Source organism: Capsicum annuum, chromosome 3 (genome assembly GCF_002878395.1).
Source record: "Capsicum annuum cultivar UCD-10X-F1 chromosome 3, UCD10Xv1.1, whole genome shotgun sequence".
Classification (NCBI taxonomy): Eukaryota; Viridiplantae; Streptophyta; class Magnoliopsida; order Solanales; family Solanaceae; genus Capsicum; species Capsicum annuum.
Window position 1 is genome coordinate 248,194,739 of NC_061113.1, and position 17,964 is coordinate 248,212,702.

At 34.3% G+C, this 17,964-nt stretch overlaps 3 protein-coding genes across 3 annotated transcripts; all 3 read right to left on the reverse strand.

The window, feature by feature from the left end:
• Positions 1-1,084: 1,084 nt before the first annotated feature.
• LOC107862430 (alpha-mannosidase I MNS5) lies at positions 1,085-7,404 on the reverse strand. The gene is made up of 15 exons (XM_016708013.2): positions 7,115-7,404; positions 6,580-6,622; positions 6,392-6,457; positions 6,237-6,298; positions 6,044-6,143; positions 5,645-5,827; positions 4,560-4,608; positions 4,244-4,423; positions 3,920-4,040; positions 3,496-3,577; positions 3,222-3,307; positions 2,964-3,064; positions 2,739-2,880; positions 2,449-2,599; positions 1,085-1,517 (listed from the first exon to the last, which is right to left on the reverse strand). The coding sequence occupies exons 1-15, from the start codon at positions 7,258-7,260 to the stop codon at positions 1,290-1,292; spliced, it is 1,740 nt and encodes a 579-aa protein (XP_016563499.1). The 5' UTR covers positions 7,261-7,404; the 3' UTR covers positions 1,085-1,289.
• A 1,995-nt stretch (positions 7,405-9,399) lies between these two features.
• LOC107865948 lies at positions 9,400-11,042 on the reverse strand. Its single transcript, XM_016712134.2, has one exon. It carries the CDS (start codon positions 10,295-10,297, stop codon positions 9,497-9,499), a length of 801 nt encoding a protein of 266 aa, XP_016567620.1. The 5' UTR covers positions 10,298-11,042; the 3' UTR covers positions 9,400-9,496.
• A 283-nt stretch (positions 11,043-11,325) lies between these two features.
• Positions 11,326-16,465, reverse strand: LOC107862428 (putative DNA glycosylase At3g47830). Its single transcript, XM_016708012.2, has 4 exons — positions 15,913-16,465; positions 15,206-15,406; positions 11,784-11,840; positions 11,326-11,686 (listed from the first exon to the last, which is right to left on the reverse strand). Exons 1-4 carry the CDS (start codon positions 16,318-16,320, stop codon positions 11,453-11,455), a joined length of 900 nt encoding a protein of 299 aa, XP_016563498.2. The 5' UTR covers positions 16,321-16,465; the 3' UTR covers positions 11,326-11,452.
• Between the last annotated feature and the right edge of the window lie 1,499 nt (positions 16,466-17,964).

Genomic DNA, 17,964 nt, shown 5'->3' on the forward strand with positions numbered 1-17,964 from the left:
TATTCTTTTTTTTAACATCACAATAAATATTTTACCTAAAATAAAGCAAAACATTACCAGTGCTGTGTTCTTGATTTTTTTTTTCTTTTGTTTTACTTGTATGAGTTGATCTGTATAGTTTTTTTTTTTTTTGAAGGGACGTAAATGGGGTTTCTTTGAAGAAAGATTAGAATTTGCTTTGTTTTACATCAGTAACTGGGAGAAATAGTAGTGCATTTGGTCAAAGACAAGTCAGATCGAGATTTGCAAGATTCTTGTTTGTTAATAAGATTAATTATCTACAATGTTGAATTTGTATTTGAATTTACTATTGAATGCTGTTAGTTTTGCGGGGGTCGAAGACGACGACGACGGAGATAATTTACGTGGTTTGCAAAGGAACATAATTTGAAGATCATATCAGTTGTTGATTTAATCAGGTGGTTTATTGTGCTTCTAGTTTCTTTAAGAGTTGGTGTTGCTGAACATAACTCGCCGAAAAATGCATTCGAAAACGGCTAAAGGGGTGGGAGAAATTGCAACGGCTACAGGGAGGGTGCGGGTTGAATACGATGACGACGGAGAGGTGAAGACGACAATGACGGGGGCCTGTGAAGAAGACGATGAATGGGGGGCGGAGGGTTGCGAAGAAGACGATGAAGAGGGGGCGGGGTGTGAAGAAGACGATGAAAGGAGGCGGGGTGCTTTTTTTTTTTTTTTCTTAAATTAAGAAATTACAATAATTAAAAAATATTAATAAAATGATTTAAATATAATTTTTTTAATTAAAAAAAAGTAAAATATTATTTATTCTACTATTCACGCGCCCAAGGAGAGTGTAACACACTCTTCTTGTCAAATCAGTATTTTGTGCCTGATAGGTATCAATGCTTTAAGTGCTTGTCGATGACTTAAGCCAAATGAAAACAACAATCCAACAATGTGAACAAGAAGCTAAGACCTCAAAAAACAATAAAAATTCCACGAGTCAAACAATGAGAACAATAACTGAATCAAACAGAACAAAACCGGAAAATAATAAACCGGAGCTGAGAAAGAAAAAACACTGCACGCACACACACACACACATCTGGAACAAATAATAAACCGGAAGATACAACAGATAATTAACTTTTGCATGCTCGTAATGCTTTTAAGCACATGAATTTTAGTGTACTTTACATTTCCATCTTGACCTATATCTCATGAGAATGCTCTTGAATCTAAGATATAGTATACAAAAATGAACAGTTTACCTAAAACCTGTGTATCTTGTCTGCTGCTAAAGATTTTTGAGGATATAGATCTTTTTATATCAACGACCAGAGGCCACAATATCCAGCCATACTGCATGATCTCCGTCTACAGGTGCTGGCATCGACACCACAATCATCTTCACTGAAACATCTATGATCAACACGAATATCAGGGATGTGGCAAGCACTTTCAAGTCGCCTTTCATTCGATTCATGGTGAATCATAGAAGCCGGACAAACTTGAAGTGACATGGCACTGGTTCGTTTTATCTGCTTTCCATTCTGCACAAGTTGTATAATTCATCATACCTTGAACTTATGTTGATTTGCTTTTACAGGTGTAAATGATAAATTTGTGCAACCAACTAAACTAGAACTTGTAAACAGACCAAACAAGAACGAGGTGGATCAAGTCCTTGGTTTAGTTTTCAAGCAATGTTTCACTAGATCATTAACGTCTCTATCCTATTTCCTTTAAATCTTCTATCTAGTAATGTGCTAAGGGGGGAACGTTTATGAGTTGATGAGAATATGGGTGAGAATTTGCATCAGTAAATTAGTTAACCTAATATTAACACACACAATACTTGTCTTACTATTGTGCCAAATATTTGGAGCCAATATTTTTTTTTCGTTTCAGCAGAACGCTGAGGAAAACATGAAATCTGGGTAACTCCTGCCAACAAGCAATCAACCAACTAAATAAATCTAATGGCTAACAATTGACCATTATTGACTGCCATCAAATTTCAAATCTAAGGTAATACAACCTAATAATGTTTAGGAAGCATTATCTACTGTGAAAGGAAAAAAACAAAGCTTTTTAACGGCATTCAATTAAGAAAATGCCAAACTTATAAAATCTTAATCATCAAATTTCAATTAAAAAGGATTGGCATAGGATGGTTTATCAAGTATTTAGCTATTTTACTTAAGAAACTGAAAAAGAATATACCAGCAGAAAAAAAAACAGGTACAGACAGATGTATGAACACTGAAGGGGAAGCATTAACATGCGCAAGTATGTGATCTGATGCAGCAGATACGACTACTTCTCTTTAAGGAATAACATGCATGATGTAACTACTTGCTGTGGAAATGAAGAAAAAGAGCATGGAAAGGAAAAGGCAGAAGGCCATGAAAGAAGAAACATCTATAATTAGAACTAGAGAAAACAGACTAATCGCAATTGTTAATGGAAAGGGAAATGTACCTTGATAGAACTTCCGTTTCTTAGATTATACGCCTCGGGAAGCTTCTCATGCCAATTAATTCTAACCGGCAGGGGATGACCCTCAGTTGTAAATATGTAATTTTGATTAAGTAGAAACGAGTCGTCAAAAAGTAGATACAAATACTTGCACCTGCAGAAATCAGACGAAAAATCATATTGCTATAAGTGCATGGATGATCAGTCATATCAGGAGGGACACTTTACCAAACATCAGTCAGATTCCATACTATATGATTTGCACGCATAAGATGAAGATACAAAAGACTTACGTTTCCGCAAGGAAGAAACTATGCTGATGGTCTTCTAATTGCATTGTAGTCACATCCCTAATGCTGGCAAAGCCACCTTTAACTCTTGTATGTGCATTCAGAGAATTCATTATTGATTCACCCACTTCCATATACCATGGATCTGTTAATGAGAAAACTACTATATTATTCAAGTTTCGAGAAAAAGGATGTTTTTCAAAAAATTTAAAAAGAAGAGTCGCACACCTTTGGTTGCTTGGTATAGGTAAAATGTGGACTCTGCTAATTCAGGACGTAGAGGATAGTATTTTTCAGTAGGATGCAACATCTGATGGTCCAGCAGATACCTAAATTATTGAAAAGGGTCCTATAAGAAAAAGTGAAAAACAACCATCACAGTAAAACCAATTATGCTAAAGCTAGCTTATTGCATGGAATAAAGTGGCGGAAGCAGGGAAAAAGACTCGGAGAACGAAGGAAAAAATGGAGGAGAAACATCTTTACCTCTCTGGAAGAACTCCATATTTCTTCCACACCTTGAAAAACTCACGATGTGATGAATTAGCGGCCTCGATATCCCCAACAAGAACCTGAAACCAAAAGAATCAAGTTTGTTATCACTTCACGATTTTCCTTGGGTTATTGATTACATACGTAGAAGATCAGTAGTATATAAAAGAAATAGGAAATGCAGAAGAGGACTATATGTCCTCTTATTCTTGACTAAAAACTATATCAGTTTCAGGAAGAACTTATTAGCTACGGATTTCCTTCTTACCTGCAGACCAGGCCAGAATGCTTGAAGACTTGTGAGCTGCCAGTATGTCGCTATTCCGGTTCTCATGTCAGCGTCATGATACCTACATTAACTTAAATGTTCTGATCTTGGTCTGATTGCTAAATTCCAGGAGAAAACTAATGCATCATGCATAACTCTCAACAGTAGATTTGGTGAAGCACAAACTGGATTCTAGTCACTAGAATAGAAGAATTTCAGGGAGGAGACAGATAAGATAAAGGACAAGGACAAAGGTGGCGGTTCCAGCACTTTCCATTCCTGTTCCAGGCAATTGCTAGTTTGCCACAAGCAGAAATGGGATTACCGAGGTAAGGGACCAAGAATCAGTTTAATTCTAAATATGATGGCAACACATACAAAAATAAAGAATCCAAAATTTCAAAATAAGGTGTGATTATAGTACCATGGGCCATGTCTATAATATTTCTGCACAGCAACATAAGCAGATTGAAACATCTTCCAAATCTCATCTCTTCCAAAAAGAACATAGGCTTTCATTAGATATTCATAGAAAGAATCCACACCTAAAAAACAGCAAACAAAAAAAATGAAATATCTTACTGCATTGTTGTGAAGAGCAACAGACAATCAAGGAAGGGTAGGGACATTATTTATCTAGGCAAATGAGAACCATGAAATCAGAAGACATCAAGACAAAGTATATGTTACTAATCAAGAAAATGGTTTTAAGAAGTCTCCTAAAAGTGCTCTATCTACAGAAACATACCAGCTCCAATTCCAGAAGAATATTCAATCCAGTTTCCAGTTGCTACATCTAGCGTAGTTCCAAGAAGATTTAGAGAACTCCGCATGCTCCATAACTTACGAAGAGCACGCAAAGCTGCCGTCTCAAATCTTGTATCACCAGTTAAATGTGATAATGCACCCATTTCAAGGATTAGAGAACCTGATTACATGAAAAAATAATCCACACGATATTATAATAAGACTTCATTGAAGGCTAGTGAAATCTATTTCATGGCAGCTATCAAAGTTCAAGAAAATAGATAAAGAGTTAAGGTAGAAAAGAAGAAGCAATTTACCACATCCAGATGTGCTCGTTTCTGTTGTCTCGTCCGCAATTACACCATGCTGTGACATTTTGCATTTAATGTGTCATAAATTCCTCTTCAAAAAATGTCAATGCACATATGACCCTATTGATACTACCAGAAACAGGTTCTACTTGGTATGCAAAAACTGATGCGGCATAGCAGTAATGCAATTCATGGACTAAGCAATGGCATGTGACTTTCGAAAATCTTTAAAATTATTCTAAAACAAATTAGGTGCAAGAAATTTTTCCCCATAAATCAATAGAATTTTAGTCTCATATTTCTGTCACAGAGTGCAGCAATATATTAGCAGAGACAAGGAAAAAAGAAAATCAAAATTTGACTGCATATTTGAAGTAATTTCTTATTTCAAATTTGAAGGGAATATGCAGGCAATTGCAACGCAAGTCGATAGGTAATGGTCCTACCAAATAATGGGCTGAATTCATGTTGAATCCAAAAACTACAAGGGTTCATTAAATGGTTCATAGACCCGCAAGGATTTGGATATCAGGATAATTCCTAGCACATTCAAATTAGATGAGCTGACCTAAAGTTGTAACACAAATTTCAACCACGGAGATTTCATCATCAAATGATAACTTCGATAGCATAACATACAACTGACATCTGGTAGGAACTAAACTGAAGTTGATTTGGATGCCAGGATAACAAAGAACTTTGAGTTGCAGGATAAATAAACACATCTACAAGTTAATGAACTCAATTAAGAAAATATAAAACTAAGTGACTGGACAAATAACTTGTCCAAACTCCGGTCCCTGACCTATTAGCAACAGTAAATTCACAGAAAAGATTGCTTTTCTTTTTCCGACCAAAGGTTGCATTTTTCATTTTCCAATAAAAGGTTGCCCTCATTATGCTCATAATTGTAGTTGGTTAAGATGGCAAACTTGATAATTGAAGGGTATATATTTGTATTATTATGTCCTTCCTAATAAGACAACCGTCAAGATCTAGAATACCTTGCTAAAATGGCAATCTACAAGTATTATCTCTTCACCTTCAATAAAAGCATAGACTAACATAGCAGTAGAATTGACGATCTGTACCTTTAAGTTGATCCAAGCATAAGGTAATCCGGTTGGGGTATTGAAAGCAGGCAGAAAACGTCGCCCCAAATCCTCGGCCAGGTCAAGGAGTTGATTCTTATAAATTCCTTGAACCAACCTGTTTGTAGAATCAGTGGCAAGAATATGAGCAGAAACAAGTCCTCCAAGAACTCTTATGTTGCACTACAATTGGTGATCAGGAAAAAGGAAAAATGAATAAGTGAATGAATAAAATGTGACCCAAAACCAAGATCCTCCTTGATTGAGTGATGCGAAATCTTACTTAAATGTGGTCATTTGAAGCATTTATCGAGAGAGAAAATTGACGATGCACAAACCAAGCACAATCACCCAATTAGACCCTATAAAGAAGTTTAAACGCGACAACGTATATATTACCTCAAACAGATTTATCCTTGCATCGACATCAAATGATAGATTTTCAGATAGCCAAATAATAGCCTTCTCAAACTCAGTGTAGTTACCCAAGATTACGAGGCTGGAAAAAGTAAGGTAAAGAGATAAATGGTGCAAAATAAACATAGTATAAAATTGGTTCTGAGTAGCAAGAAGAACAAAAATTGTAACCCACCTCGACAACGATTCAATTAGCGTAAGAGCTGACCCATTGTACTGCTGTGGCAGATGTTCGAGCTAAAATATGGCAACACGTGGTAAAACCTTTATACCAAGATAATAAGACCTGTTTTCTTCAACGAGGACTCTTCTAAATTAAGTCATAGTTACCTTCAAGTTTCCAAGTTCACTCAGAGAATCCGTGAAGGTTTTGGTTAGAGGTTTTAGCTCATCATGCTGCAACGAAAATTAGAGTGCAAAAAGAAAACACCTTGAGTCTCTTCTATCATGAGCTTCATTCAGTAGCACAAGATGGAACGCCGAATAGGAAGAACCAAACAATCAGAGCTTTGTCTTACCGGAAAAGCATACATCATGTAGTTATCATAAGCATGGTAAAACCTGCCACAAAACAGAAAATTTCCCTCAAGATAATCCCATTCAAATAATTTCCAAATACTATCACCATCTACTCATAATCCACGCGCCAATAAAGAACGAACAACGTTCCTAGTACCTATCCCCTCTCGTTAGGGGCGGAGCCAGGTAGAGCCAAGGAAGTTCATAGAAAATTAAATTACACATAGTTAAAAATCATTTTTAATGAATATAATAAAAGTTAGAAGAACCTTTGACTTCTTCTTCTGTTTAATTATTGTTTGAACTCGCTTGTCTCCGGACTCTTGTATGCTCGTAAATGATAATGGAACATGCATGTCAAGAAGCATATATATTTCGTGATAAATTTATTAGATTTTATCAAAAGGAGCAATTTCAGCGAAATTAAAGCTGAGACCATAATATTCATGAACAATCAATCTTTTACAAGTTTTTGCATATAGCATTTCTAAGAAAATGAATGAACAATAAGCGATTTGGATAAGTTAAGCTTACATCTTGCGAACTCTATCGCTCATGCGCTTCCTTTTAGCAGCCAAAAGATTGGTAGAGTGAAAGCCGTCAGAGAAACAGATGATAAAAATGGTAGGAGAAATTACAAGATATAGCAAAATCCATTTCACAACAGTTGATTGAAACATTTTTTGAGAAAATTAATGGAGGGAAAATTGGACAAGAAGAAGAAGGATAGAGGTATTGAGTTCGTGCAGTGGAGATCTTGGATTAAGGATCAAATCTGAGGTGTGTTGTGTACTTTGTTGTGTTCAATGGTCGTGTCAGCATTGATATGTTGGAGGATCCAATAATAAGCAGACATATCATCCATTCATTTTGTTCCCTTTTTTGGTCTCTCATCCTTAATACAGTAATTTTCTACCCACAGTCAAACTCATCTGACTCCTATCTCATTCTTACTGTCTCTCTCTAATTATTTTTCTGCTTCACGTTTTTGGGGAAAAATTATTAACGAGAGAAGGTTTTAATTATTTCACCTTTTATGGATATATGAACAATTATAACATCTCTATGATTCAAAAAAACATTATTACTAAAGGTGAAACAAAGAAAGAAGTAAATTTATCATAACCTTTTAAAGCAACAAATAACTTACAATTATTACTTTTTTAAAAATCACTATAGATAACTTGGAATGAAGTATTGTGGCTCACCCAAATATATCGGTCTTATGTTCATGTGATTAAATCTATAATTATTTGTCTCGTGCATTTTTTTTTCCTTAGATATAACTGTCTTGTGCATTTAATAAATGCAAACGTCCTATGCACATGTTACATCTTGAATTGCCTGTATTTTCTCCTGTACAATGCTCTCTCCCATTTTTACTTGTGCATTTTTTTTGTTTTGAGATGTCTCCTTTCTTTTATTTTTGTTTGTCCACTTTTTTTCTTTCATGTTTATTTGTTCACTTTTTTATTTTAAGATGTTCAATAATACTTGTTTAATTTATAAAAATAATGGATAATTTATCTATTTTTATTCATTTTATTTTTAATATTAAATACAATACATCACTTATTATATTTTTTTAAAGCAAATAATTAATTATATTTAAAAGGTGATATAGTAAAATCACTTTACTACTTATTGTTTCTTAAGATATGTAACAAGTTAAAAGTAGACAAATATTTATGAACGAAGGGAGTAAATCACAATTGAGCAACTAACGCAGGTTGTTCATGGTTGTTCTCCTGCATAATTAAGTCAGTTGTTTTAAATTATTTGACTATGACTTGTATGATATATTTCGTCATAATTCTAAATTTACGACTTTGTAGAATATACATTACTGTGCGCAATATATATAATAACAATTTCTTAAGACTTAATGAGTCCTGAGCGCCTTATAACTATCGACTCATGATTAGTATGTCGCATATAATGACTCTCCTTTCATTGGTCCACAAGTACTAATTATGTCTGACAGTCAAAATAACTATGAATTAGATGAATAGTTGATGTTGAATATGAGACGAGCTGTTTTTACTAAATCAAAATACTTTATTAAAGTAAAAAAGTGAAACTTGTGGAAAAATAGAAGTGGATCTTAGTAGCCGTTTGGCTATAAATTTTGTTTTCCTTTTTTTCGATAAATTATTTCACTTTAGTGAAAAAGGTGAAAACACACTGCATTTGACCATAAATTTTATTTTCCTTTTTTCCGAAAAATTATTTCACTTTAGTGAAAAAGATGAAAACACGCTGCATTTGGCCATGAATTTTCCAACTCCAATTTCGAAAAATTATTTGAAAAAGTGAAACTTGTTTTCACTTTTTTCACTCATACTTTTCTCACAAAATTTTTAAAACAACTTTAATTTATATTCATGATCAAACACAACTCCAACTCCAACTTCATCTTCATGGCCAAACGATTCTTAGCTACTCAGAGACAATATAGAATGAACTTATTATTCAACCATATACATTGGTCAATTTGACGTAAATACATCAAAGAACTAAATTACTGCAGATCCATACTTTAAGCCAAGCAAAAATGTCCAACTTAATTACTCCATTATGTTAACTGTAGTCCACTGCTTTTACTATTAAAGCCAACTCGCATTCTTTCAATAGGAAAAGAGACGGACAAGGAAAGCTCGATAGTTGTAAGATATTATGCCTGAGAGTTTTCTTTACTTTTGCATTGATGGTGGTCCTGAACCGTGTACATATAATTAACAACAACTTAGATCAAAACAGGATAAATTCAAAAATAAGAAATATGCAGTATTAGTCGAAATGGTTGCTATATCCTTGTCTGATAAGTGATGAATAAATAAGCAACTTGATTCATTTCCAGGGATATTGACACCTATGTTTAGATGACAGAAAATTTTCAGCAAAAGAACTCAATGTTCATGATAACAGGTCTCTCCCTCTATACGCACCACCCTGCCAGTTATTCTGCAATCGCAGTTCACCTTGGTCAGCGTCAACAGTAACATATAGCGGATGAGTGACGTTGTGATAGTGATACACTGAGTCGAAATTGACGAGTGAACTTCCAGAAACAATGGTAGGAACATAAAGAGCAGGGTTTCGATGACTTAGAGAATAGTAAGGGTAGATAACTCCACTGTTTCTGATCAAAGAGTAAAGATGGAACATGGAGCTAGCTCTTTTTGCTTCAAGATCCATTCTTTTCTTCTTCAGCCTCTCTTTACGATGGGCATTCTGGTGACCTCCCAGTGCCCGTGAGTTTGTAAACTTCTTTAAACAGAAGTGGCACTCATATTTAACCTCACTGACAACTGAGGAGCTCAAGTTTCTGAGGATTTCATTTGGGTTGGGATGAACTATGCCAGAGGAATTCATACAGATAGAAGTTTTTCCGACTGGTCTTTCATCTGCAAATGTTTCAGAGGAGATTATACTTTCTTTACTTTCAGATGTTGAACAAATGATATCCTTCGGACAAGGATTTACCTCAAAGCCAAATATTCTAAGCTTTTTATCTGAAGTAGTAGTTTTGCAACAGACAATATCTGCTCCATTCCTTCCAGTTAAAGGGAGATTTAAGTTGGTAGGTTTTCGGTACAATGCCTTATCCATTGGAATGAAAAGTTCCCGGCACGACAAATGTTTCGGAATGCTACAATTTATAAGAGATGCAAAATATATTATAGCAGAACCACCAAAAGAAGTTGGCACAGTCATGCATAGCCAACATCATATCCAACCAAATCATTATAAAATAAAAAGGTTCAGATAAAGCCAGAACAGGGAGCCTAGTGCATTACTGAATTGGGACATTTTCCACTTTATGTTTAATTTCCAGTACATGTCATTAGTTCATTCTTTCTGTTTTGTTTTTTCAACACGTCATTAGTTAAGCTTGTAAACGAAATGTGCTCTGCACTCTAGTAAAAAATATCACCTCTCAAGGTAACTTAGCAGCACAAAAATTTGCACCAGAGGGTAGCAAACTTGATAATAATCATTTGGTATAGGCTCATACAAGATGTGGACCAGATCCTAGAAAAAGTAACAGCTGGAACAGTTTTCATCTGAATTCCCGTCCTAGTTTAAGATTGAAAATAAACTTGAATTTATACTGGAATATGGTGATTATTCCTAGTCAAAAGCATATGAAATTACTTTTTGATTACAAGAAAAATAACATAAATTCAGAAGTGGATAATGAGAGAAGCAAATCTTTTAAAGGTCCAAATAGATTTGAGTATGTTCTAGTTTGTATCCAGCACCTAATTAGATACACCTGTGGCTAAAGCAAATCAATGGCATGTATTAGCATTAGCCAGCTAAGGCTCTTTGTTTCCATCTATCCAAGTTGGCTCATTGGACCACATCTTTGAAGCTTTTTTGCCATTTCAGAAGTATAATGGAATGTGTTGTAATACCACATTGTTATTTGGTGCTTATCCCCAATCATATCAAACCCATTGCATTCTTCTAACTCAATTTACAAAAAGATTTATTCCTCAATAAGGGGGTGAAAAACAGAAAAAAGAAAATCACCAGAGGAAATAATCACGCGCTAAGCATATACTGTGCATAGATGCATTAAAAATGGCTAGTGAAAATAGATAAGAGGTGACTTGCTTTCTCTAGGTAGTGATAAAGGGCATGAAGTGATAAATTTTGCTTCTTATTCCGCTACTTTATTGTTTCATCTTTGCGTATCAGACCCAAATGCAGCACCAAAGTGAAGTGATCGTGAAAGAGAACACAAAAATGCAAAAACTTCATGTACACAAATAGATGCATAGAGTTCACAGGAACATGAAAGAGAACAAAAAAGATAGCAAAGAACTAATGTACATGAATAGATGCAGAGTGCGGAATTTGGTTTCATATTACATTAGAACTCTGGCGCAGTAATGGGCAAAGTTTGTCACATTGTTCCTTTTTGGGTTTGTTAGAACCTTTTCCAGAGCATTCTCTACAGACCTTACCATGGGTATATATGAGACAATTAAGGTCAAACTTTAGGTCATCTGGAATTCGCCTATTTAGATGAATATATGTCTTTTTTACATCAGCTGCAGCAGGTACCCAATGAAGAGTCTTTGCAATCTGAAAAATCTGTAGTAAGTTTTGCCTGTTAGCCAAGTACTACTTTTTTTCTGAGAAGGATGTTAACCAAGTACTTTGAACAGGCAATATGTCTAGTGAAACTCACGTGTGTATCCACCGGAAAATCATCTCTCTGAAGTTGGAACATCAAGACACATGCCACCTGCATCCATTGCATACTGTTAGAATCATAGCAGCTGGTAACATGTGCCAATTATAAAGGTTGCTGGTGATAAGATATTTCAGTTGCAAGAACAACCATTAGCATAAGCCTTATTTCTTATCATGTCATCTTTCAGATAACCACTTAATTTCTTCCCCATCACTGGTATGCGTATCCTACATTTTAAAATTCATGTATGGAAGTCGGACTTTTTCAGGACATGGACGTTAGAGTAAATCCTTGCCACATGTCTGAAGCATTGTGTGATCTGTCATATACTTAGTTTTTCTGCACACTCATACCCTCTATTTTATAAAAGTAAGGTGACAACACCCATGTCCTCCAGTTCAGTAAAAAAAGAAGAAGTGTATCTCTTCCATGCATCGCGTGTATGTGAACTAGACTTGGAAACTAAATCAACACTAAGTTTTGCTATTGCTCTCAGCTACTTCAGGTTCTCTTCTCTTCCCTCTCCCTCATGCTCTTCTTCTTTACCCGTGTTCTTCCTAGGCTTTACTTCTGTTTCCCAGTCGTTTAGTCAAAAATATTTTCGGCCAGCATGTGCGCACCTCGACTACTCCATCAATCATTTAGTCAAAAAATAACTATGTTCAATAATGTATGCTAAATTTTGGTTTTACTATTAAATAAAGTTGAACTTCTAGAACTACTACTAACCTTTAGCAGTATATGATTCTTTCTTAAGATCAGATAAATCTTGCATTGCGATTTCACAAATTAAGAATCATATTTTCTTTCTTTTATTTTTGTTCCTTCTTTCTCTATTCTATTACCTTTCTCAACAGAACTGTTTTTCTTTTCAATTTCTCATCTAAGCATAAAACCCAATTTGAGATCCATAACGTAGCGCAATTCCTGTCAAGTCCCACGCGATTTTGAAATTTCAAGTCTTCGCTTCAGACTCAAAACTCAAGTCATGACTGCTTCGGTACTACTCATACCGTCTTCACGGGTAAATTTCATCCATGGTCATTTAACTTTGTATCTATTACCCAAAAGTCACTTTTCTTTCATTCATTTCATCCATGGTCACTTAACTTTGTATCTATTACGCAAAAGTCAATTTTCTTTTATTCATTTCATCCATGGTCATTTAACTTTACTCCGACCATCACAAAAGTCATTATGACCGGATTTTATAATAATTCCATCGGAAAAATGATGTGGCAACCTTAATTAGTTCTTAATTTTAATTTAAGTGAATATATAATATATTACTCATATCTTGACCTTTTTTATATGTGCACAACACAATTTTCCTTATGGATTATTTAATGAAAGAATACCAATTTCTTAATATATTAGATTACCTAATGAAGACTATTTACATAAAAAAATTTGGTTGATATTTTTATGAAACATTTCATAATATTGCATTCATCTGCCAAAAAGAGTGATAAACAAGATAAATTCTTCAAAACACATAAAATAGAAATACATGTATGATATTATTTTTAAAAAAAAATTATTTTAATTCTTTGAAGATAAATCAACATGCTAAAGATAGTTTTAAAATAAAATCTTTTTAATTGTGTCATTGAATAAGTATTGTAAAAATTTGTACAAATAATGTTATATTAACGTGCAATTTTGTTAATAAAAGTTATAAAATATAAGTACTTTAATAGATAAAGAAATTATAGGATATCTAATTTTTATATTTATCAATTAAATTAATTAAACAATATGTAATTTATCAAAAATTGAATATTATAATAAAAACTTTTAAAAGAATTAATCAATTTGTCAAACAATTAAAAATACAAAGACAAACTCAATAAATAGAGTAGTTTATCATATTATTATGATATACCGAATGCAGAGACTCAAGTGGCAAGAAAAAGAATGTATTAAAAAAATAATTTTATCAACTACATGTCACAATTTTAGAAGGAGAAAAATAATTTTATCAACTACATGTCATAATATATTAGTGGAAAAAATAATTTATCAACACATGTCTCAACTTTAGAGGAATTTAAGAATATATAAGTATAATATTATTTCATAAAAGTATCAACCAAATTTTTTTAATGAAAATAATCTTCATTAGGTAATCTAATCTATTAAGAAACTAGTATTCTTTCATCAAATAATTCATAAGGAAAATTGAGTTGTGCATATATAAAAAGGGTCAAGATATAAGTGATATATTATATATTCACTTAAATTAAAAATTAAAAATTAAGAACTAATTAAGGTTGCCACATCATTTATTCGATGGAATTATTGTAAAATCCGGTCATAGTGACTTTTGTGATGGTCGGAGTAAAGTTTAATGACCATGGATGAAATGAATGAAAGAAAAGTGACTTTTGCGTAATAGATACAAAGTTAAGTGACCCTGGATGAAATGAATGAAAGAAAAGTGACTTTTGGATAATAGATACAAAGTTAAGTGACCATGGATGAAATTTACCCCTTCTCCTCAGACACAAACCTTAAGTCGTGTACAGTTTGATACTACTCATCTGGGCACTATGATTTTTCCAAGCACTAGAAAGCTCTAAGGCTAATGGAGACTCCATTTGATATTGATTACTCTTTTTCCTTTCATAAGTGCTCCATCACATCAGATATTACTAACAAAGAAAAGATCTACTAAGGGGTTGTGACTTCAAATTCCAAGAGAAGAGAGAGATTGTTAAAAGCCCATTTCTCATGTCTAACTGAAAAACTCCTATAAAATTCACCATTTGATGCTTGATCTTGGCTCAAAAAGGTGTACGTAATTGGAAGGAAATAAGAGGTCCGCAAACTCATGATAATTTATAGGATTCCCACCGCACTCTGCCCATGTCACTCTGGTCCCTCATGCGATGGAGGTGGGACTTGTATTGCAGACAAATATAGCAAGAAAAAGAAGAAGTGTTATCGAGAATTCCCTACAACTTATTTACTCTTCTAATCAAAGACAAGGAGAGAGTTCTTTTTCCTTGAACACACCAAATAGCCCAACACCCACCCCTCACTCTGAAAAAAAAACAAGTATATGCTTTAAAAGCATGGTAATCAACCAGGCATGCAGTGGAGGGATAATAATGAAGAGGGACAATGTCCTCAATTTCTTTTTACCGAGATGCCGTTGATTAGTTATCAGCATGAAAGGAACAATCTGAATATGGTAATTTTTAATTTGAATCCAGGCTTTGTTGTTCAATTATCTTCCAATAGAAACTCACAGCATCTCTAAGAGACAAGTATACCAAAAAAATTACAAACACTTATCAATATGTAACAAGCAGGCATATCAATATCCAAATTCCAAACTCAACGCATATTGGACTTAAACACGGACCATGATTTCCCAAACAAAATTTCATGGATCACTGAAAACAATTTACCGTTTTGGGACCAATTCCTCTGAAACAAGAGAGCTCCCTCTTGATTTCCTCTATAGATAGCTCTCTCAAGTACTCCAAGCACAGATTTCCTTTTTTCTGAAACAATGAACTTAATATTCCCTTGATACAAGAAGTTTTGGTGGGTGCTAAACCTCCACATCGTATGGTATCTTCAACAAGTTTTGCATCAGCAGCTAGAACCTAAGCATTTGAAGATAAAATTGCATGAATAAGTTGGTTGCAAGTCCAAGTTAATCCTTTTCATCAGTGCACAACAAATCGATTATATAGTGAATCAAGGAAATGCATAGACATACTTGGTTTTAAACATAACTAGACTTATAGAGAACAACAACAACAACATACTCAGTGTATTCCCACCTAGACTTATAGAGAACGATATAAGAAATCCACTGAACTTTTATGACAAACAAACCGTGTTCATTACTAACAAGTTAAGCACCACATAGAAAACAAAATGAATCAGACAGTATCTATACTCGCAAGGTCGTATTAACAGGCAAAACAACATATAATAAACGTAAAACCCTAAAATCGAACAAAATGCACTTTAGGTGGGGTTTAATCAGAAGAGTTACCGTAATAAGCTTAACAAAATTGACTCTTGAGTTAATTTTTTAGCCATAATAAAGCAAGCATATATGAAGAAACATAATTAATTCATTTAATTTACGAAAAAAGCTTACACATTCCCAAGTTGGAAAAGAAGATTTGAGGGAAGCAAAAGCCTTTTGAGAGTTAGTTTCCGTGGTGTTCTGCGACAAAATTGTGCTAATCAAACCGTCCAATACACTCTCATTACAACACTCATTACCACTACTATCATCATGATCATTTTCATATCCAATATGATCGAGTGATCTCTGCTTGCGGTACTTGATGAATTCTTTGGGAAAACCATGAAGGGCCAAAAGATCATCCCGTACGGTTCGGCATTCCTCCGCCGTGGGACGAGAGAAATCGGGAAATGGCTCATTGGAAGTAGTGGCGCTGACATCATCCTTTTTCGAGGATTTGGAAGAGGGAGATGGAGAAGATTGGTCGTGGGGTTTTTTCCTCTTTGGGGTTTTGAGAGTCTCTCTCAGTTTGGTCATTCCTTTGATAATGAAGCTTGTGCCAAAGGCCCCCGGCGATATATTAAGGTATCAATCGCTTAACCCAAGTGTCATGTTCCGAAAAATTTTCAATAACAAGTCAAAGCGGTCATTGTTCGGTGATTTGAATGATCAAAAGGGCATTGAAGATGTTTTTACAATCTAACCACTCTTTTATCTTTATAGAAAATCAGCTCTATTTTAAAAAATTAGTTAAATATAAATTTTTAATAAGTAGCAAACTTATAGCTATAATTATGTTATAAAAACAAGAAAGAACAAAGAAGAAGAGTAGAGAAAATAGAAAGAGTAATTGTTATTTGTTCTCTTGAGGAATGATTTATAATGAAGAACCCTTTTATTTATAGGGGAAATTTGCCCTAGTTTCACACTAAAAGACAAATACATCAAATCCTGATAGACATCAAATAGATCTTGATAAACATTCACTATAATTGATAGATATCATAACACTCCCCCTTAAATGTCTAACAATACGTATATAGGTTGTCTCATTAAAAACCTTACAAGAAAACCCAGTGGGACAAAACCTCGTAAGGGAAAAAGAGTACAGCGCGTATTAGCTCCCCCTAATAAGAACATCATTGAACCTTTACATTCCGATCTTGTGCACCATCTTCTTGAAAGTTGCAGTTGGAAGAGACTTGGTGAATAAATCAGCCACATTGTCACTTGAACGAATCTGTTGTACGTCAATATCACCATTCTTTTGGAGCTCATATGTGTAGAAGAGCTTTGGCGAAATGTGCTTCGTTCTATCTCCTTTTATGAATCCACCTTTCAGTTGTGTTATGCATGCTGCATTATCTTCATATAAAATTGTGGGTACTTTGTCACATTTCAAGCCACATTTTTCTCGAATTATATGTATTATGGACCTCAACCACACACAATCTCGGCTTGCTTTATCAATAGCTATAATCTCAGCGTGATTCAATGAAGTGGCTACGATAGACTGCTTTGTTGATCTCCAAGATATGGCAGTACCCCCACATATGAATACATAGCCTGTTTGAGACCGAGCTTTATACAGGTCGAATAAGTATCTAGCATCAGCATAACCAACAAGATCGAAATTGCAATCTTTAGAATAAAATAAGCTCATATCGGTAGTCCCCTTTAGATACCGTAATATGTGTTTGATCCCATTCCAATGTCTCCTAGTAGGAGCAGAACTATACCTTGCTAGCAAATTTACTGAAAAAGCAATATCAGGCCTTGTAGTTTTTGCAAGATACATTAGTGCACCAATTGCACTAAGATATGGTATTTTAGGACCAAGGAGTTCCTCATTCTTTTTTTGAGGTTGAAATGGATCCTTATTCACATCAAGTGATCGAACAACCATCGGAATACTTAATGGATGTGCTCCATCCATATAGAATCGTTTCAACACCTTTTCTGTGTAGGCAGATTGATAGACAAAGATACTATTTGTCAAATGCTCAATTTGCAAACCAAGACATAACTTTATCTTTCCGAAATCTTTCATCTCAAACTCTTTCTTTAGGTAATCAATTGTCTTTTGAAGCTCTATTGGCGTTCCAATAAAGTTTATGACATTGACAACATTGTTTTCTTTATGAAAACACATGGGCAATTTTCATCATTCGTATAACCTTC

Excerpts from the sequence above, each read along its gene's own strand:
- LOC107862430 (XM_016708013.2), bottom strand. The coding sequence starts at position 7,260 with ATGTTTCAATCAACTGTTGTGAAATGGATTTTGCTATATCTTGTAATT. Across the intron at positions 6,299-6,391 it reads GTGAACTTGGAAACTTGAAG|CTCGAACATCTGCCACAGCA; the intron begins GTAACTATGACT and ends GCCATATTTTAG. Across the intron at positions 3,308-3,495 it reads CATTCTGGCCTGGTCTGCAG|GTTCTTGTTGGGGATATCGA; the intron begins GTAAGAAGGAAA and ends TTTTGGTTTCAG.
- LOC107865948 (XM_016712134.2), bottom strand. The coding sequence starts at position 10,297 with ATGACTGTGCCAACTTCTTTTGGTGGTTCTGCTATAATATATTTTGCA.
- LOC107862428 (XM_016708012.2), bottom strand. The coding sequence starts at position 16,320 with ATGACCAAACTGAGAGAGACTCTCAAAACCCCAAAGAGGAAAAAACCC. Across the intron at positions 15,407-15,912 it reads CTTTTCCAACTTGGGAATGT|GTTCTAGCTGCTGATGCAAA; the intron begins GTAAGCTTTTTT and ends TCAAATGCTTAG. Across the intron at positions 11,841-15,205 it reads GAGGAATTGGTCCCAAAACG|GTGGCATGTGTCTTGATGTT; the intron begins GTAAATTGTTTT and ends CAATGGATGCAG.